The 25,526-nt window shown below is 32.9% G+C and overlaps 4 protein-coding genes across 6 annotated transcripts; 3 read left to right on the forward strand and 1 right to left on the reverse strand.

The window, feature by feature from the left end:
- The first annotated feature begins 125 nt into the window (after positions 1-125).
- On the forward strand, positions 126-9,378 carry LOC124444883 (phosphatidylinositol 4,5-bisphosphate 3-kinase catalytic subunit beta isoform-like). Its single transcript, XM_046995551.1, is given in 22 exon segments — positions 126-1,300; positions 3,111-3,326; positions 3,403-3,579; positions 3,663-3,893; positions 4,138-4,188; positions 4,373-4,450; positions 4,452-4,468; positions 4,537-4,621; positions 4,943-4,967; positions 4,970-5,063; positions 5,135-5,174; positions 6,126-6,229; positions 6,298-6,397; positions 7,069-7,128; positions 7,229-7,341; positions 7,411-7,520; positions 7,590-7,668; positions 7,849-8,022; positions 8,126-8,243; positions 8,319-8,473; positions 8,558-8,646; positions 8,716-9,378. Coding segments are annotated over 22 exon segments (3,087 nt in total). The 5' UTR covers positions 126-532; the 3' UTR covers positions 8,919-9,378.
- Positions 2,035-2,930, forward strand: LOC124444887 (phosphatidylinositol 4,5-bisphosphate 3-kinase catalytic subunit alpha isoform-like). Its single transcript, XM_046995560.1, has one exon. It carries the CDS (start codon positions 2,050-2,052, stop codon positions 2,851-2,853), a length of 804 nt encoding a protein of 267 aa, XP_046851516.1. The 5' UTR covers positions 2,035-2,049; the 3' UTR covers positions 2,854-2,930.
- On the reverse strand, positions 9,317-10,963 carry LOC124444886. Its single transcript, XM_046995558.1, has 2 exons — positions 10,652-10,963; positions 9,317-10,362 (listed from the first exon to the last, which is right to left on the reverse strand). Exon 2 carries the CDS (start codon positions 10,350-10,352, stop codon positions 9,360-9,362), a length of 993 nt encoding a protein of 330 aa, XP_046851514.1. The 5' UTR covers positions 10,353-10,362; positions 10,652-10,963; the 3' UTR covers positions 9,317-9,359.
- A 164-nt stretch (positions 10,964-11,127) lies between these two features.
- LOC124444051 (5'-3' exoribonuclease 1-like) lies at positions 11,128-24,584 on the forward strand. 3 transcript variants are annotated; one of them, XM_046994618.1, is made up of 42 exons: positions 11,146-11,168; positions 11,249-11,333; positions 11,971-12,102; positions 12,186-12,286; positions 12,357-12,454; positions 12,529-12,638; positions 12,718-12,828; positions 12,896-12,975; positions 13,059-13,146; positions 13,237-13,347; positions 13,415-13,469; positions 14,114-14,181; positions 14,254-14,337; positions 14,548-14,774; positions 14,858-14,953; positions 16,840-17,116; positions 17,288-17,457; positions 17,563-17,618; positions 17,685-17,755; positions 17,880-17,969; positions 18,064-18,167; positions 18,237-18,338; positions 18,418-18,492; positions 18,565-18,652; positions 18,749-18,868; positions 18,953-19,161; positions 19,428-19,482; positions 19,578-19,660; positions 19,728-19,811; positions 19,986-20,121; positions 20,545-20,604; positions 20,680-20,812; positions 21,449-21,521; positions 21,665-22,021; positions 22,093-22,148; positions 22,232-22,272; positions 22,350-22,446; positions 22,573-22,624; positions 22,835-22,931; positions 23,023-23,124; positions 23,514-23,852; positions 23,939-24,584. In XM_046994618.1, the coding sequence occupies exons 2-42, from the start codon at positions 11,259-11,261 to the stop codon at positions 24,251-24,253; spliced, it is 4,878 nt and encodes a 1,625-aa protein (XP_046850574.1). In that variant the 5' UTR covers positions 11,146-11,168; positions 11,249-11,258; the 3' UTR covers positions 24,254-24,584. The 3 variants fall into 3 exon arrangements, 2 of the variants coding, with proteins under 2 accessions (XP_046850575.1, XP_046850574.1); XM_046994619.1 differs by having other exon boundaries at positions 11,128-11,333; positions 23,920-24,009; XR_006947807.1 differs by lacking the exons at positions 23,023-23,124; positions 23,514-23,852; positions 23,939-24,584 and having other exon boundaries at positions 11,128-11,333; positions 21,665-21,959; positions 22,835-22,898.
- The last annotated feature ends 942 nt before the right edge of the window (positions 24,585-25,526 follow it).

Below are 25,526 nucleotides of genomic sequence, written 5' to 3' on the forward strand. Positions count from 1 at the left end.
ATCTAACTGCATATGTGTACTTTATTTTCATATGCACTCGTTTTCTCCCTTTAAATATTACATATTCAAATATCGCTATTCAAAATATAAGAATTCCTTTCCTTCAGTCTTCAATAAATAATATCTAAATGCAATGAGCCATCTCGTTATAAAAATGTTCGATAAAGCTTGAGAAAACGATTGCACATAAGTCCGAGAGACTGTTATTACCTGCGTTTATAAAACTTTTTTTAATTAAACGTTTAGTTAGTATGAATTTGGAGTTCAAAGCATCTGTGTGTAAATGAGCAGTTCTTTTTATACCCAGATAATCCAGAGATATTGAAAAGGGAAGCGAAACTTTTGAACGTCATTGACTTTTGAGGCGCCACGCGTGGCAAGCAAGTGTAAGACAAACAAACAGACCATGCATTATCTGGTTACGGAAATGCTTTTCATAAGTCTTTCAAAATGACTCAAGCAATGTAGTCGTTTCATCTTCAACATATTTCTTCATTTTTTGTGAATAGAAGAAATAAAATTAAAAACAACCATGGCACCAACGGTTTTCTTTGGATGGACTTCACCAGATCTACCAAAAGAACTGACCGTAGATTGCTTTTTACCTACTGGCGTTTTGGTTCCTTTGCAATGTCTTGTTTCTGAAACCCTGGCGGAAATTAAAGCAAAACTTTTTAAAAGTGCACACAATTATCCGCTCTTCAGTCGTCTCGATGAAGCATCGAACTATTGTTTTCTTTGTATCAACGAGAAAGGAAAACGCGAAACTTTGTTGGATGAAACGCTGAAACTGACAGATGTTCGGCCATTTAGGCCTGTGTTGAAGCTACTAGAGAAACGAAATGACGAGAAGGGTAACTGTGAACTTGATGCGAAAATAAAGTTTCTAATGAGACAAACCCCTGCTGAACTGGAAGGCAAACAAAATGAGGAGGTCGTTAACTTTAGAAAGGAATATTTAAAAATATCTTTAAAAGAATCTCGAGAGAGACGAAAATCCACATGGGAGGACAGAGCATTATCTATGTATCCTTCAGAAATTTCGTTTGATCCTCTTCCTGACTATGTATTCGATAAACTTCACAATGATAAATATAATGTGATTGTGTATCTGCCCCCTGGAGATGATGTGGAAGAACTGGAAATTCCACTTGGTATCAATCCTTGCGATGTTGTCTATGTATTCAGGCAAAACTCAGAGGAGAGAAAAAGAGCTATTGAGAGTGATAAAGACTATGTGCTGAAGATAGTTGGCAAGGATGAATATTTATTGGGAAATTACCACATGGACAGCTTTCAGGTTTGTAGAATCTGGTTCAATCCCTCTATGCTCATTCTACTAAAGGAGTTCCTCCAATACATCTAAAGTGAATTGAATATACTTCTACCTAGCTGTCCTTTAAATTTTCCAATTACATTATGATCAGGGTCTGATGTAAAGCATATTTTTGGCTTCGGTTTATGACATTTCAAATGCATGTAAGTGTAATGCTCCCTAAATGTTTGGTTTACTTGCAATTTTAAAGTTTGTATTTGTTTCAAAATTTGCTGACAAAATACAATAAGTTGATAAACAATGGTCAGAATTATTGATTTTAACAATTAATTTTTCTTCATTTTCTGATCATATTTACTAAACTTTTTTTTATTCTGGTTATGAATGTGAAATGACTGATTTTACAATTCTTTACCAAGTTTTAGTGGCATATAAAGGATACTGCTATCTCTTCCCTGAGACACATAAATCTACACACAATAACACACTCTAAATGCAAATTTTTGCATACCACAAACTTTTCATGTTATAAACAGGCTTTAATCACTAAAGCACAAGCCATTCTCAAGCCAGTAAAATAAATTGAAGTTGAAACAAAAAGAAGTATGAAAAGGCAACCATAAAAACACGAATTCATGGAAAATGAGAATATGCGCAAGTGAAGCAGTGAAGCCACATACTCGTATCGATCAAGGTCGTGTTTGGGTCATCGAAACCTTTCGTGTGTGTGGGAGGTTAAAACGCGCTTTCACAGCTCAAATACCGTATTGTATATGTATTATTTATGTGTACAATTGTATTTCGATTATTCGTGGAAGAAGGAAGTATGTCGTCATGTTTTTTTTATTCGGTCATCTTTCACTGACTTTGTAAGAAGCTCGTTTGAGATGGATTTTATTCAGTGGAATAGTACAGATGTCGCGGCTAAAGTCGAAGTGAATTGCTTCTTACCCACTGGCGTTTTGGTGCCTATCATGTCCACTCTTACTACATGTTTTTTGGACATAAAAGCTCAACTATTTGAAGAAGCGCAGAGGTATCCATTGTTTAACAAGTTGCCCGAACTTGAACCGACAAAATATAATTTTATGTACATTAGCAGTAAAGGAAAGCGAGAAATGGTTGACAACGAACGACTAACTCTTCGGGACGTTAGACCTTTTCGTCCATTTCTTAAATTGGTTGCACAGCGAGGAATTCGCGAGAAAGAATTAGTGGACTCGAAAATAAGATGCCTGATGGGCACAACTCGTGCCATTGAACACCATACAGACAACATTGAAACAACTTTATTTCGACGTACATATGCGGAACTTGCGACTGAAATATCTGCGAAGAGACAGGAAAAGGAATGGCATATTAGAGCAATGTGTGCTTACCCAGTGGATCTATGTGATGATTTCCCTAAGCTACCAAGACATATCACTTCAAAATTAGAGGATGGCTACTTCCTCGTTTCACTTTGTAAACTTACTGATCCAAAAATAGGAGAGAATGCTCTGATTTTCACGTTCATTGTGATTGGAAAGCAAGTGATGTTCTTGCAAAAGCTTTGCAATGGAGGGCAGAGAAACTGAAGCTTGCTATCAGTGATATGAGTAAATTTACCTTACAAATAAAAGGAAAACAGTCGTTTTTATTAGGAAATTATCCTGTCTTACAATATCAGGTGGTCAATCACCTTCATTTGGCTCTTTGTTTGATATATTAAAACTAGTGTTATCTCAGCAATGCTTTGTTTGTTGCACCTGACCAATATAAACTACAAATTGCACAAACTTATGCTTTCCACAAACTTATAGTCATAGCTTATACAGTGTTATTATTTTTTTAGTACATTCGGGATTGCATTGCAAAGCAAGTGAAGCCAGAATTATCAGTGGTTCCAAAAAGTTCCTTGAAAGTGGAAGATTATGCTCCTGCATTTGCTGACCCAGTATCTCCTCCTCCAATTCCACCAAAAGTAAACTTGACTGTTTGGGAAATTAATGCTAACTTTAAGTTTAAGATCAAATCTGCATCCAACATCTCTGTTGATTCAGGAACAGAGGTAGAAAAGCAACAGTTTCATGAAAACCACATAACTGTGTCTAATGCAACAACTTATTGTTTGGTATTTATTTTAGATTGGAGTTCGGGCTGGATTATATCATGGAAGTACAAAATTGTGTGAGGAAAGGTTTTCTCGGGAAAAGGAAGGTCCTTCACCAGATTGGAATGAGTATCTTGAGTTTGATATTAACATGTGTGACATTCCACGAATGGCCAAACTTTGTCTTGGAATATATGCCAAGAGAAAAAGGGTCAGAATGACGAAATTTTTTGAACCTGGCTTTTGACTAAAGATTCATGTGATTTGTTGACATTTAAGTCTATTACATTTTAGGATAGAATACCTTTAGCCTGGGTAAACATGACCTTATTTGACTTTCGTAATTATCTACAACAAGGCAAAGTCAAACTTCATGCCTATCCTGTGAAAGACAATCTTCAAGATTTAAATCCAATTGGTACTGTGGTGTCAAATATCAATACTAGCACATCACCTTGTTTGATCATTGAATTTACTCAATATGCAAGACCTGGTGCCAGTGTTGTTTATCCACCATTTGACAAGGTAATTCCTGTTGAAGAATTAACCACCACAGTGCTTTGACTATTGAAATTGAAATTTTGTAAAACTGTCCAAGCTTGGCTTATCTCCAATAGTTTTTTAACATGTCATTAGTATGTATTTTGAAACTTTTCATTAAGGTCAAAATCCAACGTAATGTAGTTTCCAACCTACATTAAATGGTAGCATTACTCTTTTGATATTCATGTAATGTCCAACACACACTCATCTAATTTTCTTGCACTAGATTCTTGAAAAGGCATCCACTTTAGCTGGAAATGATTCAAACGATATACTTGTGAGTATTGGAATATTATGCAAAATGATGTTTTGTTGCAATTATGTTGACTGTAATAAAGAAAAAGTTCAGTATAATTAATGATTATCTTTATATATCCGAATTCCAACTTGGAATGTTTCCATGGCTTTCCAGGAAATGTTGGTTGAACTTTAAAACCATGTTATTTCACAACTGTTTGCAGAGAGAGAAAGCTAACATAGACTTGCAATTACTTACAAATCGCGAACCTCTTGCAAAGTACACTGAAGCAGAGAAACAATCTAATTTGGTTTTTTAGGTAAAAAAAATATCAACACCTAAACAGTGTTAGAGAACTAAATCAAAACTTACATAAAATCTGTTTAGATTTGAATGCAGAGATAATTTTCCCAACTCCTTGCCCAAGGTTTTGTTGAGTATCCACTGGAATAATCATGAAGATGTTGCAAGGGTATGCTTATCATTTTGTTATTTTGAACATTAATTCAGAATAATATTTGTTTTATTTTATGGTACATTAATGTGTAGGGTGGATCTATTCTTATTTGACAAAAGTCAGTTTAAACTATGGGTGCCATGGTAGGTTAGCAAAGGGTTTCAGGGCCTTGGCTATGTATTATTAAAATAATAACTAAGTTGCATTCATGCTCTGTCTTACTTTATAATTTCATCATAAGAACTTAAACTACACAAGCCTTATTTCAATTTTATTGTGAAGTATACATCCACCTGAGATCACCCCCCTGAAAATTGATGTTTATTTCTCTGTTAGATGCATGCACTATTACAAAGCTGGCCAGAATTTCACCTGAAGCAGCTTTGGAACTACTTGATTTCAAGTATCCAGACATGGAAGTTAGACATTTTGCAGTACAATGGTTGGAAAAGCTTTCGTGAGTTACTATGATTTTTTAGCAGTGCACAGTTTTCTAAACCAACTCATGATTTATTTTATTATATTTAGTGATGGTCAGCTTCATTTGTATCTTCTTCAGTTGGTCCAAGTATGTTGATATTTATTACAGCATTTGCTGGTCTTTAACTGATGAAAAAGTCACCTTATTATGTATTCCATTGAATGAAAATTAATGACATGAAAGGAATGTCAATAGCATCTTTTAACATCCGTTAGAATTGTTAATAAACAATAATATCAAAGCCAAATACATTTACATTCAAGACAAAATCAATAAATACAGCATCATATGCATCTATATGTTGAATAAGTTTAGTTGGTGCCATTGATCATTCATAACACATTACTATCATTGTCATTATTTTGATGATTTTTGTTTTGCATTAATAACCAGCAAGTGCTGTATTAATTTTGCATACATATAGAAGTACCTAGGGTGACTTTTTAAAACAGGGTAATATTGATCACTTGATAATTTTTATGTTTATGTTTAACAGACAATCTTATGACTTGCCATTGCAAATGTTTGTTTTTAAGCATAATTTGTTTTAAAGCACTGCAATGTTATTGTTCACAGCATGCAGTTTTTTCCTACTGTTGCCTGATCACAAAAATAATCAGTTAAACAGCTTCAAAATACCCAAATTGAAACTCTGAGACGCGATATTCAATAATCATTTTGAATGATGTATAACAAACCATAAAGAAAGAATACAACCTGAACTTAATTTAAATGAACAATATTTGATGATTACTGAGAGATTATCATCTTGTTAATGCATGCATATGGGTGTAGCCAAAGAAATTACATCCTCTGTGGTGGTCACAAAATACACTAGGGGTAGTACCACTGAAAAAGAGAAGGAAGTACATCTTAGTATGTATTGATCAACAATCGCTTACACAACACAAACGTTTTTCACATTGTTTTCATACTTCAAAATTACTTACACAATACAAAAGAGAATGAAAAACTGTGACAAAATGTATGAACTATATGTTTCATCAAAAAAAGTTTGTATCTATTGTAAATTTTTAGGTTCTAAAGTATGAAGCATACTTGGATTGTGATCTGGCCAAGTTTTTATTACGAAGGGCTCTGTGGAATAGAAAAATTGGTCATTCTTTGTTTTGGTTACTTAGGTATGTAAATGAATTGTAATTCAGCTCAATATAAAAGAAAGGATGAATTTGATACTTTTCTTTTCAAGGGCTGAAATGCATGTTCCAGAAGTTTCAGTGAGATTTGGTTTGCTTCTTGAAGCTTACTGCAGAGGTTGTGTGGCACACATGGCATCATTATCAAAACAGGTAACCAGCATTGTAATGAGTATACTATTATGTTTTCGATTTACAAGATGGGTACAATGATTTTAATGTATTAAAGATCTTGCATTTGTCTTTCACAAACATTTTGCTGATATTTATTTAAAATTGGAATGCCCTTCAAGCAGTTCTTTTTATGAAGGTCTTTGATAATTTTTAATTGGTTAAGAAGTGTTTGAATTATTATTTTTTTAGTCAAAGTATCATCAATATTAACATATTCATATGTTGATATTGATGATACTTTGATGATACATCATATCAACAAATTTACATGTTTTCATACTTCAAAATTATTTACACAATGCATAAGAGAATGAAAGAACTGAGAATGAAAGATCTTGCATTTGTCTTTCACAAACATTTTGCTGATACTTATTTAAAATTGGAATGCCCTTCAAGCAGTTCTTTTTATGAAGGTCTTTGATAATTTTTAATTGGTTAAGAAGTGTTTGAATTTTTATTTTTTTAGTCAAAGTATCATCAATATATGATTTCAATTGACAGATTTTACAATAACTCAGTTAATTTAATAAACTTGATCTCTGACAAGTCTTTCATTTAAAAAAATATCCTTCAACACAGCTTGATCTTTTATGTATCTGTGTAGTAAAAATCTAGATCAAACTAATTCATTCATCTGTGAACTAATTTAGGTGGAAGCCATGAATAAACTTAAAGCAATCACTGAATTGTTGCAATGTCAAGCATTAAAGGTATAGAATGTAATAATATAATCATAATGCACAATATATGAGATCTACATTAATCACGAAATTAAACTTATCAAGCACATAATTTTTCTGTGTGAATTAGAAGGAAAAATGTCAGCAAACGATGAGAGAGTGCCTTCTTCAGATTACATTTCAAGAAGCATTTTCAAATTTTCATTCTGTGGTAGATCCATCATGCAAGTTGAAAAGCTTAAGGTAAATTTGTGTAGTTTATTTATACACAAATAACCTTCATTTGAAATTTTTACAATGTGGTATTTTCAGAGTTGATAAGTGCAAAACAATGGACTCTAAAATGAGACCTCTATGGATGGTATTTGAAAATGATGATGAAATGGGCCCTGATACAACATTGCTTTTTAAAAATGGAGATGGTTAGTAGAGCAAGGAGTACGCAGTTGTTTGAAGTGTATATTTCTATGAATTATCGATATTTTTTCAAGATCTTCGCCAAGATATGCTTACTTTGCAAATGTTCAAGATCATGGATACTCTATGGCAAAGAGAAGGATTGAATTTAGAGTAAGAAATGGTTCCTTCAATGTTCCAAGGAATTCTTTTACTTTACATTTACCTTACAAATATTTAAGCTCTCAACAAACGTTCTCTTCATTTTTGTTTTTAAAGAACGATTGGGGTATCCTTTTGTTTTTAGTCTACAGGCTAGAAAAGAATACACTATTGTTTAAAAATATCATTTAGGATGACTCCTTATGCTGTATTACCAACTGGCGATAAGATTGGTGTTATAGAAGTTGTAACTGATGCAAAAACGTTAGCAAATATTCAAAAATCAGAGGGTGGTGTTGTGCGAGGTGCATTCAAGAAAGAAGTCTTACTTGATTGGTTAAAAAAGCATAATAAATCCCCTGATATGTGAGTAACTTTAAATTATAAAATCCAGTTGAAACTTTTAATGCAAAATTTTGTCTATTTCTTGTATTGTCTATTTAATTGTTTCATTAAACATGGTCCCTAGGCTTCGAGGTGCAGTTGAGTCATTTACTATGTCTTGTGCTGGTTACTGTGTTGCAACATATGTCTTGGGCGTTGGTGATAGGCATAGCGATAACATTATGGTCAAAACAACTGGCCAAGTAAATATTCTGTTGTAAAAAAGTTGCTCAGGGTTTTGTAGGTTTTTCAAATTTTATGTTTTTTTTACATTTTAGCTTGTTCATATTGATTTTGGACATTTTCTGGGAAATTTTAAAGTAAAGTTTGGTGTAAACAGGGAACGTGTACCTTTTATTCTTTCACGAGATTTTGTTTACGTTATAACAAACGGCAAAAAAACAGATGCTGACAAATGTCAAGAGTTTTTACGGTGGGTGCTGGAACTCAATATTAGAAAAAGTGCTCATGTCTATCAAGATTTTGTTTTAACAATTTACTGATTTCAATTGTATAGATTCAGAGAAATATGTGAGAAAGCCTATTTAATCCTGCGAAAACACAGTCATTTGTTCATTAATCTCTTTACCATGATGCTTTCAACAGGTGTGACTTAACTATGGTTTTTGATGTTGGTATTATGCATTCTATGAAATTGAAAAATTCATTTTTTAGGCCTTCCTGAACTTCGAAGTGCTGCTGATATTCAGCATCTTCAGAACACTTTAGGTTTAAAAAGTGATGAAAAAGATATGTGTGAAGAAGAACTTGAGAAAGCTGCATTGAAAAAATTTAGAAAGAATTTTGATGATGCTTATAGGAACAGCACGAGCACCAGTTTGAATTGGGCAATCCACAATTGGGCCAGACAAAGCTAAATGATTTTGGAGAATATGAGGTGAGGATGTACCTAAAAATTGCTTCAGTAATCAATGCATCTGTTTTATGGGTTGCAATTTAACCTCTTGAATAGTTTCTTAACAAAACATTTTTGTGACTTAATTTTGATGTAAATAAGTGTAAATCTATATATTAATATGCTAATACTTAGTTATACTATTCTAATCCAAGACAATCAACATTGGTAAAACAATTTAAAATTTCCCTATTATATCGATCAAAATTGTGCTTAGTAGATTCGAGATGCAGCAAGTCTCCACAAAAACTATGCACTTTAGTTGCTGTGTGAAAAATTTCGGATATGGCTGTTTACAACAATTAAAATATGTTGGAATGTAATAAAAAAACACAACTTTATGTACCAATATTTGGGAAATTTCTGTAATAAGTATGTTTAACACTTGTGTCAACATTTTGCATTACAGTTTTAGCCAGAAATAGTTTTGCCTGTTTATTCTCTGGTTAATACTGTTCAAACTATTTGCATATGTATTTCGTTCTTTCATAGCCATTTTCTTTTTTTTAAGAGCAATCTTTAACAACAACTTGGTCAAGTTTTGTTTCTGTTTTGATTTGATTTTTGATTTTTTATCTTTGTTTCTAAATATATGTTTCTTCTGATTTTGCAAATGCTTTTTTTGAGTGCTATAACCAGTACCCAAATGTGATAATCTTCTTCGCCTATTTGATGTTGCTGCTTGCTCATACATAAATGGAATAAATTGCCTGAGGCTCCCTTTAGGCCTCAATCTTTCATGTCGAAAATCTTTCCCAGATGAAGTTTTAAAAATATTCTGATGACGAAGAGCTTGCATTTGGTGCGAAGTTGGTTTTATCCAGAATAATTGAACTTGCAATTCTTTGCAATTATGTCTTTTCAATAGCTTTTCATCAGGTATTTGGGCAAGTCTTAGATTTGAAGAATTTTGAAAGATTTCAGAACTTTTTGACCAGTCATCCTTAAATGAGCTTTGTCTTGCAAATTCACTAAGAGTCATTAAGTCTTCGAAATTTCTACTCTCTTCACTGACATCTGAGATTTCTGCATCACATTCACTGATACTTTTTTTGCATGGTAGTAAATCACCCCCATTTGAGAATACACCCTCTTTTAAAAGACCAGTAGACAATGAAGCTTGCAAGATGAGACTTCCTGTAGTCTCTTTGATACAATTAGAAGGTGGAAATGACTGTATATTGTTGTCCGACAATTGTTTAATTTGTTCCGAAGATTTAAATAGCCTTGGTTGAAGAAGAATTTGACAATCAAGACATTTCTTCAACAAAGAACTTTGTGAGGTCTTTTCTGGTACTAGTTGGGAGGTTTTCTTTGAAACATCCACCAAGCAGTTTTCTAAACACACAACCAACTGCCCTCTATCGAAGACATCTGTATAATTATCTTGTGTCATTTTTCAGATCCTAGTAAAAGAATACATTTATTTGAATATCAAACAGTATTTAGAAATTTCATTTATCATGGTGTTGACCACGCTTACAGCATGGACAATAATTGCGAACAAAAACCTCCAGAAATTGAACATTTTCACTCCAATTACATAAAGCTTTTAGGATTTGTAAAGTTTGATTGTCTTTGTTGCAAATGATATAATTTTAAATGTCATGGCAAGTACAACAAAGTAAAATTTTGAGAAAATTATTTTTTGCGTGCGCCATTTTAACAGCAGATTATAATATAATTTCATCTTACCGAAAGAACATCTCGCGAATTCAGTCAGAAGACAACTTCACTTCAACTAAATGCAAACAATGAAGAAATTTGTATTTTCCTTGTCTTTGATATAAATGGCAAATCTTGAAATAAAAGTTTTAAATTCACCAAACTCGAGCAAATTGCAAATAAATCGGGTGATACATCGAAATCCGGGATATTACAACATTACATCATTCTGAACAAAACATTATGGGAGGGGACGGTAAGGAAACTCGTGAAAGAAAATGTCAAAAAATTAGACTGTCATGTTTTTCATTCTTCTCCTGAAAAGCTGAGAAAAGACATATAAATTAAATACCTCGAAAACTATGATATATTTCAGCTAAATATTTCTAAAAAAACGAAAAAATCAAATGAATTTCTCTGAGCCTTTTCTAGCGGCGTATGCCGCCAACAAGCGGGTCATGCTCGGATGCGGATGCGCGAGCGCATATTAAAATTCAAAAGTTTTTAGTAAACGTTATAAACAAGTTGCAAAATATCAATATATAAGGTTTTTAATTGCATTTAGATTTTTTATAAGTACATTTTAAAAAAATTAAACTCATAAGCTGACATTTATTTATATATAAGTACAACAACTATGGGAGTGCCAAAATTTTACCGTTGGTTGAGTGAACGATATCCTTGTCTTAGTCAAGTTGTAAAAGATCATCAGGTAATTTATTTACATTGCAACCCTTGTGAGTAAATAGTTATAGCTTTTATGTATCAATCAAAAATTTTACATTTATTTGTTTCAATTACTATAGAAAATTGGACAAAAATTATGAATATAATACTGCATTTGTTGAATTATTAGCATTCTAACTAAAATATTTACGTATGGTTGCATAATGTAGCATGATTAGTTACAGCTTTGTAATTAGTCATTGAAGATTTACTGCAACTACATTTATTATTTGAATCGTGTTTATTGTATTTGGTGATTCTCTCATCATCACACATGCAAAATTTACACTGTCATTTTGTATTTATTCCTGGCTCCAAGTATTGACAATAGTTAAGACTTTACGTAATATAGCATATTTGTTGTGTCTTAGGGTAACATTATCTCAAAACATTTGCCTTTAAAGTTTTTCAGAGTTCTGCTTAGAGATGTGCTGCATCACTTGTGTGACCCACAAAAATTAAAATGTTTCCATGCAGGTTCACATTCAGAGAATTTCCCTTTTGTGTATGTGACAGTCAACATTTATTTTTTATTTCCATGAGAAAATATCAACATTATATTCTTTATGTTGCAAGTGTAGTATTGCATGCTTTATTAATTATATATAAAATTAAATTTTAAGATTCCTGAATTTGATAACCTATACTTGGACATGAATGGTATCATTCATCCTTGCTCTCATCCTAATGATGATGATCCACACTTTCGAATCACGGAGGAGCAGATTTTTTTAAATATTTTTCAATACATCGAGGTAAACAAGGACCATAATAGATGTTGTTTTCTTTTTAAGTTGTGCTTAATTGACTGATTTATGTGGATGTTGTATTTATATAGGTATTGTTTAGGATAATTAAACCGCAAAAAGTATTTTTTATGGCTGTTGATGGTGTTGCACCAAGAGCAAAGATGAACCAACAAAGGGGGAGAAGATTTAGGTTGTTAAATAAGATTGTCTTGCAATTTTATACAAATATCTCTGAGCTATTAAATAAATCTTTGTTCTAGGTCAGCACGTGAAGCTGAAGCATCAGTAAAGAAAGCTGAGCAAAAAGGTGAAGTGCTACCTATGGAAGCAAGATTTGACTCAAACTGTATCACCCCAGGTATGAAATTTTCTAATTCATTTTTATCAGAAATATGCTTGTTTTATTTCAACATCTATTTCCTTTAAAATTAGGTACAGAGTTTATGGTAAGACTCCATGAACAACTGAAGTATTTTGTAAATAAAAAAATTAGTACTGATCCTGGTTGGCAAGGATTGCAAATTTATCTTTCTGGTCATGAGGTGTGTTGTGTTGAATGATTGTTGGGTTTTGTGAAAAATGGTTTATGTTTATGTACTTGTTTATCTGTTTTCCTTTCAGACACCTGGTGAAGGAGAACATAAGATAATGGATTTTATTAGATTTGAAAGATCACAGCCTGGATATGATCCAAACACAAGGCATTGTTTGTATGGTCTTGATGCTGACTTAGTAAGTTACGATTTTCTTACAAAGATGATTGCTTTATGCTGATGTGCTGAATGCTCTTGGTGTTTAGATAATGCTTGGTTTGACCAGTCATGATCCACATTTTTCTCTGCTTCGTGAAGAGATTCGATTTGGAAAGAAAGAGAAAAGGTTGCAGTCAAATAGTTTTGTATTTCACCATCCCATGTGATTTTTTGTTTGTAGCATGTTAATGAGTATTTTTAATTTATTAGGATAAGCAATCCTGAAGATATTACATTTCATCTCTTGCATTTGTCTCTTTTGAGAGAGTATATTGATTTGGAATTTGTAGCTTTAAAGGTGAATTTCAGATGTTTATGTCAGTTTTGCTGTTAAAGGTAGCTGTTTGGCCAATCTTTATGTAATCATAGCTTTTGTCTTTTTCCCTAGGAAATTTCGTATGGTTATGATTTAGAGAAAATCATCGATGATTGGATATTGATGGGTTTTCTTGTGGGAAATGATTTTGTTCCTAACCTACCAAATTTTCACATCAATCATGTAGGTAAAATATCTGCTGTTTTGTTCAAAACTACATTTGAATAATTGTTACATTTGTATGAAACAGGATGCCTTACCTTATCTGTGGAGAGTATATAAGGAAGTCATGGTTTCTTCTGATGGTATTGTATATTTTATTTGTTTTCATGAGATATCTGCCATCTAAGATTGTATTTTGATTGGTACATACCAGATTCTAATTTTGTACTTTTTTTGGGAGCTGGTTGAACCCCTGGAAAATTTATGATTCTTACATAATACACATAATAGTTTATATTACTAGCATTTTTAGGTTATATGCATAAAGATCATAGTGTGGGAAATATTTGGGGGGGGACTCCCCTGTCTCCTTGCCAACATCACTGACCATGTAATAGCAAGTTGAGCTTTTGTTACAGGGGTGGATCTATGATGATTTTGTACAGGGGATGCTTTAATTATAATAAAATATCATTCTGTTTGTTAAGTTTGGATTAGATTTTGGTGGCTCCATTGTGGGTGTTGTTATGTCATTCGAATGTCAGACTTTTTGTGGGTTTGACTTGAGACCCTGGGAAATATGTAGTTTGATAGTTGCTTTAGCTTCATTAGAAGGTATATTAATCTTTCATATGGAAATTTGCACCCCTTCTGCACCCCTTGTGAAAGCTACGGGGTGTGCACACCCATCCACACACCTCCTCTAAATTCATCACTGCTTTTTTATATCCAAATATTTCTAAACAAGCAGTACTGTCTCATGTTTTAATTGATATTGCTTAAATAGGTTATCTTCATGATGGTGGCATTCTTAATTTGCAGCGGTTTGAAACATACACAAGGGCCATTGCCAAGGTTTTTTAATACATTTTTTCTACACAATCTACTTAAAGAAGGTTGTGTCACAAACACATTTCTTTATTTTAGTTAGATCTTGAAACCTTTGAAGACAATTCTGCTGATTTAAAATGGCTTGAAGGAAAAACGTCGCAAAACATTGAAGATGATGAGGTGTGCTTTTGTCCTTCTATACACTAAAAATGTTGATGTTTTGTTTCTTGTGGGAAGAAAGGAGATGTTCTTTTTTCTGTTAGTTATATTTTATGAATTCCTAATGATTTGGGTTTACAGTTTTTCCCTATATTTACGTGTTTCTTTTCTAAAATATGTGTTGAAATCATCAAAATGACTTTCAAAGTATCTTTTTCTGTGCGCACACAGGAATCAGAGCTCTCTGAAGTTGATGGCCCAGTTAAGTTAGCATCTGTCGACATGGAAAATATGTCTCTGAATTGTGATACAGGGAAGCAACAGGGAAAATTGTTGAATTATCTTGAAGAAAAAGGTGAACTGGATGACGAAGATGATGATGGAGATTTTACTAAAGAGCATGAAAAGTATAAGCTACGTTATTATAGAGAGAAATTTAACCTTTCAGAGGATGACAGGTTAGATGTATATTTAAAAATTCCTCACTTTGTAAATGTTTAACATTTAAAATCTTAGTGTTGATATATCATGTTGTGTTTAGTTGTCAAGACATTATTCGAGAGTTGTGTATGAAATATGTTGAAGCCATCCAGTGGATATTGCATTATTATTTTAATGGTGTCTCATCCTGGGGATGGTTGGTAAATTTTCACAATAATAGAAACCTACCACTGTCTATAGCATTGTATCTCATGCTACCTTATATTTATCATATATTATTCTACATGTATTTATCCTATGCTATGTAAATTTAAAGTTTTTGTTATCACAATAGTCATAACATTCATAGTTACGACATTCATGAATGACCATTCACATAACGTTATAACATTCATACTTATGTGACCATTTACATAACGTTATAACATTCATACTTATGTGAACATTCATATAACGTTATAACATTCATACTTATGTGACCATTCACATAACGTTATATCATTCATACTTATGTGACCATTCATATAACGTTATATCATTCATACTTATGTGACCATTCATATAACGTTATAACATTCATACTTATGGGACCATTCATATAACGTTATAACATTCATACTTATGTGACCATTCATATAACGTTATAACATTCATACTTATGTGACCATTCATATAACGTTATATCATTCATACTTATGTGACCATTCATATAACGTTATAACATTCATACTTATGTGACCATTCATATAACGTTATAACATTCATAGTTATGTGACCATTCATATAACGTTATATCATTCATACTTATGTGACCATTCATATAACGTTATATCATTCATACTTATGTGACCATTCATATAACGTTATATCATTCATACTTATGTGACCATTCATATAACGTTATATCATTCATACTTATGTGACCATTCACATAACGTTATATCATTCATACTTATGTGACCATTCATATAACGTTATATCATTCATACTTATGTGACCATTCATATAACGTTATAACATTCATACTTATGTGACCATTCATATAACGTGTATAACATTCATACTTGTGTGACCATTCACATAACGTTATAACATTCATACTTATGTGACCATTCATATAACGTTATAACATTCATACTTATGTGACCATTCATATAACGTTATAACATTCATACTTATGTGACCATTCATATAACGTTATAACATTCATACTTATGTGACCATTCATATAACGTTATAACATTCATACTTATGTGACCATTCATATAACGTTGTATCATTCATACTTATGTGACCATTCATATAACGTTATAACATTCATACTTATGTGACCATTCACATAACGTTATAACATTCATACTTATGTGACCATTCACATAACGTTATAACATTCATACTTATGTGACCATTCATATAACGTTATAACATTCATACTTATGTGACCATTCATATAACGTTATAACATTCATAGTTATGTGACCATTCATATAACGTTATAACATTCATACTTATGTGACCATTCATATAACGTTATAACATTCATACTTATGTGACCATTCATATAACGTTATATCATTCATACTTATGTGACCATTCATATAACGTTATAACATTCATACTTATGTGACCATTCATATAACGTTATAACATTCATACTTATGTGACCATTCACATAACGTTATATCATTCATACTTATGTGACCATTCATATAACGTTGTAACATTCATACTTATGTGACCATTCACATAACGTTATAACATTCATAGTTATGTGACCATTCATATAACGTTATAACATTCATACTTATGTGACCATTCACATAACGTTATAACATTCATAGTTATGTGACCATTCATATAACGTTGTATCATTCATACTTATGTGACCATTCATATAACGTTGTAACATTCATACTTATGTGACCATTCATATAACGTTATAACATTCATACTTATGTGACCATTCATATAACGTTGTATCATTCATACTTATGTGACCATTCATATAACGTAGTTATAATATAATATCTGACTTTAGTATAACGTGGTTATAATATTCATAAATTTCTATGTTTTTTCTAGGTACTATCCATTTCATTATGCACCATATGTATCAGATATAAAAGATTTTCAAGATCATCCCCTTGTATTTGAAATGGGCAAACCCTTTCTGCCATTTGAGCAACTGCTTGCAGTATTACCTGCAGCAAGCAAGGAGTTGTTGCCTGAACCATTTCGAAATCTTATGATTATGGAACAGTCACCAATCATTGAATTTTATCCTGTTGACTTTGAAACGGATCTCAATGGTAAAAAACAAGACTGGGAGGCTGTTGTTCTTATTCCCTTTATTGATGAGGTTGGCCTGACAACATTTATATCTAGCAGATTTACAAGTGATGATGTGGCTCTCCTAACTTTTTCTAACATATACCAAGAAACCAAATGACAAAAAAGTTAAAAATTTACAACTGACAAAAATGTGGTTTGTAACGTATAAATTTGAAAATTTAACTATTTTATTACCTAGAAAAGATTACTTGAAGCAATGGAGCCTTTTTATCAACGATTGAAGAAAAGTGAACGCGAGCGTAATTGCCATACTTCATGTATGTTGTATACTTATGATGCTGGAAAAACTGAACGTTATACGTCTTCTCTACCTGGAGTGTTTCCTGACATAGAATGTTGTCGGGCAAGGTATCTTTCTTCGTTTCTGTGCAATTGTATTAAATGCTCGTGGATTCTTTATTATGATAATGAAAAGTTAACTACTTTTATTTTAAAAAACATTCTTATTTTTAGTTGTGAATTCATACCTATCAACAAGTATCGCCTGTCAACTGAGAAAATAATTAAAGGTGAACAAAAGCTGTGCGATTTTTATCAATTAATCGCCTTCCTAAAAATGTTTAACTTTATTTTAGGTCTTCTACGAAATGTAAAAATGGATATCTACTTTCCTGGATTTCCAACATTGAAACACCTCTTGCATACTGTAAGTGAAAATGTTATTCTACTTTAATTAATTGTGAGGTGATTGGTTGTAACTTATAGCAATGTTTGAAGCTTTAACAATGTCAGCTGACTGTCAGTGATTTTTCTTTTATTACTAATGAAAGGGTGAACTGAAGAAAGCTGGTGTCAAAGTTTTCCAAATGCACAGTCGTAATGAAAGTATGGTGTTGAAGATTGACGAAACTGACGAACCTGTACGATTGAGTGTTCAATTTTTACTTTTATTGTATGTTTATGTCTATACATTGTCGCTGTACCGTCTTTGGACGGGGTTTTCATATTTCTTAGAATTTGAAGGAGATTTGTGACTCCTTGGTGGGAAAACCATGTTATATTGGATGGCCACATCTTGTCGAAGCGTTTGTGAAAAGCGTCAGTGATGGGAGAAAAAAGTTAGTGAATGTATTTTGTTATAGTGTTTTCTTTGCAACTGCCAATTCTTCATATGAATTCCTCTACAGATACATCATTGCAAAAGATTTACCTGAAAATATTATGGAAGTAAATTTAACAGAAAGCGATGCTTCTGCCTGGAGGAGACAAGTCTATAGTGAAAAATCCGAGTAAGCAGACATGACCACTTTTAAGTGTCATTTTTGCATTGCGTAGTAACTGTACAAAAGTTTATCGTTTTTGTTGTAGATATCTTGAAAGGAAGGCAATTGATATTGGTGTCACACACGTTCTTATTGAAGCTTATCGAATACAGGGGAAAAAGTATATATGATGTTTGTTTCCTCGTATGGTGTTGACTCGTGTGTACTAATGATGTTATTTACTTCTTCATAGATATGTTTGCGAGAGTAATGGAGAAGTTATTCCGGAAAAGATATGGTCTGATTCGGTTGCTACTTGTCCATTGCAAGTTACAGTAAAGGTGAGTTTTTGTGTCTGAGTTATAGTGTGTAGAAACTACAGAAACTTGGAAATGTTCGAGTTGCTATGATAACGACATGTCTGTTATTGTCTTCAGAATATCAATGTGTTTGATGAGGTCGATGCTAGAGGTCTGTGCACTACAGTTGCTGAGCTATTTCCTGTAGATACGGAATGTTTCATGATGGCCATTCCTCATTATGGTTCTTTAGGAAAGGTTGGAGTGTTTTCAACAAAATGGTTTACTTAAAAAAAGTAAATGAATTTCTTTTTAAATTGCTTTTGTTATATTTCTCTTCAGGTTATCGAGGTTGACTCGAAGACGAATCGCGTCAGAGTTCAACTTAATGTTGTTCCTGAGCCGGACTTTATTTCACTCATCATTAACAAGGAAGACTACGCTGAAAACTACATACCCGCGCACATTATGGCCAAGAGACTGGGACTCACAACGCTTGCACTTGCGCAGATCACAGGAAAAGTTCTCCTTTCTGTTGGTGATGAGGAAAAGTAATAATGAAATTGTCTTATGTATTCAGAGTTAAAATACTTGCTCGGTTTGTTTGTGCATTATGTAGTTCTCTTGACCATTTTAATTTAACTCACAAAACCGATGCATAAAATTTTGAAATAAGAATAAAACTTTGTCCGTATTACGAATACACGTTAAAGTCTTTGCTTCACACAAGAGAGGAATTAAGAAAAATGGTCAGCATTCACATGAATCATTATCTTTCTGTTTCAAACTCTTATATATGTATTTATTTATATCATAGCTCGAGTAAAGTCGATATTGGGTTAAATTTAAAATTTTCCAAGCAGAATAAAGAGGTTAGCATGTATGAACTATATGGATAACAATACTTAACACATTTTCTTCTTTGTAATTCTTTTTTATTTTATTCATGATACATCTGTACTCCCAGGTTTTAGGATATGCTCGTAGAAGTGAAGGAAATTGGAGTTTTTCCAAAAAAACTGAACGAACGATTTCAATTTACCAAGAAAAGTAGGCGAAAATTGTATAAAGTGTGTATGTCTATATTTCAAATGTATAATAAAATGCTGTTTCGTAGATTCCCAATGGTTTTTGACGTCCTGAGAAAAAATTCCTTGTACAATGAAAGATTGAAAGTATCTGATGTGTTTCCTGATGAAAAGTTAGTGTAGTGCAACTTTGCAATAAATGCTGGTTTGAATTACTTCATTAATAATAGTTTTAATTCGTTTATCAACGTTCTTCTACCATTATTCTTATTAACCCTCCTCTTTCCTTCATCTTTTCTCCTAGATCCATACTCGTAATATTTATTTTCTTAAATTTGAATGGTTAGATCAACAATTTTTGCTGATGTGGAAAAGTGGTTGAAAACTCTCCCTAGTCACAAACAGAAGGCCGTGAGCTGTGGTAGTTCCACTCTGGATGAACCTCTTATAAGACAGATTGAAGAAACTGTAGAAAAACTAAAGGTTGGTAAACTTTAATAAACCTGTAATAATAAGGTAGTCTTCGTCTTCCATTAAAACATCGTGAAACATCATGGTTGAACATCATGGTTGAACATCATGGCTTAAACATCATGGTTGAACATCATGGTTGAACATCATGGTTTGAACATCATGGTTGAACATCATGGTTTAAACGCCATGGTTTGAACATCATGGTTTGAACATCATAGTTGAACATCGTGGTTGAACATCATGGTTGAACATCATGGTTTGAACATCATAGTTGAACATCGTGGTTGAACATCATGGGTTTAACATCATGGTTTCAACATCATGGTGATGAAACATAATTATTTGTCGCTCTTACCTTCCAAATACATATCTTCTGTCCGATTTAGTACATTCAGGCTATCGTGTCACTGGATGAGCACATTTGTCTTTCAGAAAGAAAGAAGAAGCAGCAAAATTGTGAAAGTTCGCGTCAAACCTTCTGTTCTTTATAGAGTATGCTAAAATCATTTATTTGTTTTATATAATACGTGCGGATAAAAAATTTTCACAAATTTGTAATATTTTTAGCCAATGAAATTTTTTGGTAAAGTGTCGCCAGATCCTAAGGCTGATTTTCAATTGTTTGATCGTGTTGTTAACGTACGCACATTGGGTGTAGCACCGTTTGCTCTTAAGGGAACTATTGTTGGCATTCATAAAGGTATGTTACTGATCATCTGTTGGTTGAAATAATGACCTATGCATAGTGATCTATGGTCATCTGTTGTTTATAACGGTGACCTATCCATGTTGATCCATTGTCATCTGTTGTTTATAAAAGTGACCTATCCATGTTGATCCATTGTCATCTGTTGTTTATAACAGTGACCTATCCATGCTGATCTATGGTCATCTGTTGCTTATAACAGTGACCTGTCCATGTTGATCCATGGTCAACTGTTGTTTATAACAGTGACCTATCCATGTTGATCCATGGTCAACTGTTGTTTATAACAGTGACCTATCCATGTTGATCTATGGTCATCTGTTGTTTATAACAGTGACCTATCCATGTTGATCTATGGTCATCTGTTGTTTATAACAGTGACCTATCCATGTTGATCTATGGTCATCTGTTGTTTATAACAGTGACCTATCGATGTTGATCCATGGTCAACTGTTGTTTATAACAGTGACCTATCCATGTTGATCCATGGTCATCTGTTGTTTATAACAGTGACCTATCCATGTTGATCCATGGTCATCTGTTGTTTATAACAGTGACCTATCCATGTTGATCCATGGTCATCTGTTGTTTATAACAGTGACCTATCCATGTTGATCTATTTATGTTCAGGTAAAACGGAAAGCGAACCTGCAAATTATGAAGTTTTATTTGATGAAGAATGCATGGGTGGAGAGTCATTAAGGTGAGGGTTTTTACTACTAATGAAACTACTTTTTGTTTCAATTATTTATACACGTTAAAATTATACAATCTACTTCCATTTTTAAATTTGCTTTTTCATTGCGGATTGATGGAGTTTCATTCCCATTTATGTAAATCTTCTAGAGGTTCAGGTGCATTTGAAAATAAACTTTATGTGATACCAGAATGGTCTCTTCTAAACCTTTCCTATGGTGATCGTCTTGAACGGGAAAAGAGAGGTTTACCAAACCCTCTTGTTCAGGCACAACATGCACTTCAATACTCGGTCGATCCGAAAAATGGCGTTCCAGCTGAATATAAACGAAGCAGAAAAGGTGCTTACCATCAGAAAACTTGGCAAACGTCATTGTGGAGTACCAATCGCCAGAGTCCAAGTCCAAGTGGTATAGCACAGAATAACAACGAGCAGAGTCCCCGTGTAAGTTATAATAGTCTGGAGTCTCATTCCTCACTCCAGAATCATCAATTTAACAGCCCAGTGTAAGTTTTGCGTTTCAAATGTCATAGCTTGAATAAGAACGTTATGTTATGGTGTTTTGTTATATTTTCAGGAATTTGGAATATCAACCATTAAATTCGCAAACTGTTAAACGGAATGAAACTAAAGGCATGTTGGTAGCTTTATCTGTAGATACGGTCAGCTTTTTTCCCATCATCTACATTTATCGCCAATTCATCATTTTTATTTAGTAGTTCCAAGTGAGACAATGAAAGAACATCTTTCAGCTAAGGTGAGAATTTTGTTAAATTATTTATACAGTCGCGTAGTTATTGCATGTTTAACAAAAAAACTTTATTTTTTTTTTAGGGAAGTGAACGCACGACTCGTGAAATGTTGCAACTTAATGGATCTCATAATTCAAATACTCCTATTCATTCACCTCAAACGTCGTTATTTTATCCAGGTGTGCAACAACTAAAGTTTAATATTTTGGCCATGAAAACTTTGGGCTTTTATTTCAAATTTTATTTTATAAGTTTTCTGTTAAATGACAAATGATGTATTGTTAACGTTGACATTTTCCTTTCAGATAATGCTTTCATGACGTCATATCTTCCTCAGGCTACACCAGTTTCACTTAGGTATTGTATGTTTTGTGTTGATTTGATTTTTTGCGATATGCACCATGATTATAGTGAGTAAAAACGAAAGTTTTTTTTGAATGAATAAAACAATGTTCATATGAATAACCCATTAACCCATGTCATATACATAGGGTTGATCACATTGTTACAGAAATTTTTACTGTTTATATTTATTGTAAATATTAATTATATTTTGTCATTCTTTAGCACTTCAACAGGTATGTTGTTTCTTATTTGCCAGCAAAACAACTGGCCTCAACCTACGTATAGTTGTCAACCTACGTATAGTCATGCATATGCTCAGGTATGTGGGAAATATTTATTTCATTGTCTGCGTGTTTTTCTGTTCTTTTTAAACATGTTCACTTTCATTGTTACAATCTTGTCTATTGCAGTATGTTATAGCAGCTGTCTGTGTAGCGGGGAGAATTTTTTCTGGAGGACCTTGTGTTTCTATTGAAGAAGCCATGGAAAGTGCTGCTTATATGGCCCTATATGTAAGTAAGAATTCCTATTAATGTGTTTTTTGTGCAAAGTTGCCAGTTTAGTTGTATAGAGCGATTATCATGAGAAGGATACTTATCAGACTTCAATTTTTTAGGATTGAGTGTTTGACATTTTCGATTTTTGAATATTTTAGTTTTCCTTGCAACTCTTTTAACTATAATCTCAAATGAAAATGAAAAACTCACAGCTACACAATCGTTTGTGCTAATTTTAGATAATTATAATGAACAAGAACTGATAATTTATTTCATGATAATTGTGACGTTTTTCTCTGTCGTGAATTACATCGCGAATTACAATTCGATAATTATTTTTTAGTAGCGTGATAATAACTTCAGTTATCTTATCCTTCAGCAAATGATTCATAATTTTTCTTTAGTCTTTTTCCCCTGAAACATATTCGAGGCAATATAACAACATGACGTCATCTCCTACTAGTCCCATGGCATCTACTACTAATTACAACAATTTCTCACCTTCCTCTTATTCATGCAATAACGAGTCTACAACTTCTCCCATGAGTCATGCAAGGACTTCTATGCGAAAGGAATTCTCTTCCGAAAAACATATCCATGAGAAACAAGCTGCATCGCCACATGAATGTTGGGAAAATGTTTTCCCCAAGAATCAAGTTGAATCATTTAGTAAAGGATCGAATTCCGCGAGTGGAAGTTTGAAGAATTACAGTGGAAGTAATAATCCATTCATTCCTTTCCAGGTAAATATTCATCTGAATATTGTTGGATAAACTACACTGTGATGTTTCCAAATTTGATGTATTGTAGGAATAATTTTATTGAACAGGTGACATTGAACACATCACAATCGACAAAATCAAAAAACATTGTGAAAAGAAACGAAGTATTTCCTAGCGATCAAATGAGAGGGAAATCATTAAACGAACCAATTCATGATGCAGGATCTATATTACCAAATGCCCATCTTGATGAAAAGGAAGAAAAAAGTTTAAATATTTCGTCTAACTCAGATGATGAAGACATGATACAAGAATCCTCGATAGTTAATTCATCGAAAAGTGAAAAAGATAAGAAAAATATCTGTGCTATAAACCTTAAACCAAAGTTACTTGCTCCAAGCTTTTTTACCTCGAAGAAATGATGAAAAGGGGTTGTGTATCCATAATATAGGTAGTTAAACTTTCGTTTATAATTTATTTCTTATTTTCTTTGTTTTATATCATTTTAAAGTATATATAATAATAAAAAATAAGCATTATATAGCATAATCGTTTATGTATGGATTTAGGAGTAAGGAAATCTATTTCCGTTCATCAAATCTTACGATGAATGATTATTTCTTGCAACTATGCTTTTTAATTTACCTCTAGTCTTTATGTAAAAAAGTCAATTGTTTATTTTTTGTTTCATTGAATGTCATTTAACAGAGTATATAATTTTTTTATTACATTATTCATGTGTTCTATCATAAATAGACTAAGTTTACCATCATTGTCCAAGGCACTCAGTAGTCGAGTGCGAAGGTGCAGGTTTCTCAGGTTGAGGTGTGTAGTTCGAATTCGTCGAGGCTTGTTGTTGGGCTTCGAGTAGTGCTCGTGGAACTTGTGATGAACGATTGTCCACGCGAGGCTAGCCGAGTGTACGAGGTTAAGAAAGGTAATACTTCGCAAATGTGCAAATGGTATTTCGCTTGCTAAGTTTTTCGAGAATGGAATGCGAAACTTAGTTTTTAGGGCAAAAATTTGTGCATGGATCCCCTTGCTTTTATTTACAGAGGGAATTTTTCTGAAAATATAAGAAACTGCAAATGAAGTATTGAAGGTGAAATTTTGGTTGGAGTAAAGGGTTTTTGTATATCGTAAATTTGTTCAAATGTTATGTTCAGGGGTTACAAAAAGTGTCATTATTTATTTTTTTTACTAAAGAATGCTAAAATGCAAAAAACGTCAAACGACGAAAAAGATTTGGGGAAGAATAATGAGAAGAAGGAACAACAAAGGTTTTGTTTTTCTTTGTATATTTTGATATTATTTTCAATCGAAGGCAAAATTTGTTCCTGACAGGCAATCTTATGGCTTTGACGAAACTAAAGTAATGGATGCCACACGGCCCTCCTAAAAGAACACTCATACAGCAAAAACTTCGAGTCCTTCAAAGTTGTCTGTTGATGGATTCTGCATTTGCTGGAACTATCAGGCAACGATCATGTCCATTCGCTGGAGGAAGGCATTTCTATGACGTCTGCGTGTTTTTCTGTTCTTTTTAAACATGTTCACTTTCATTGTTACAATCTTGTCTATTGCAGCATGTTATAACAACTGTCTGTGTAGCGGGAAGAATTTTTTCTGGAGTACTTTGTGTTTCTATTGAAGAAGCCATGGAAAGTGCTGCTTATATGGCCCTGTATGTAAGTA

This window comes from Xenia sp. Carnegie-2017, unplaced genomic scaffold (genome assembly GCF_021976095.1).
Source record: "Xenia sp. Carnegie-2017 unplaced genomic scaffold, XeniaSp_v1 HiC_scaffold_21, whole genome shotgun sequence".
In the NCBI taxonomy this organism is placed as follows: domain Eukaryota; kingdom Metazoa; phylum Cnidaria; class Anthozoa; order Malacalcyonacea; family Xeniidae; genus Xenia; species Xenia sp. Carnegie-2017.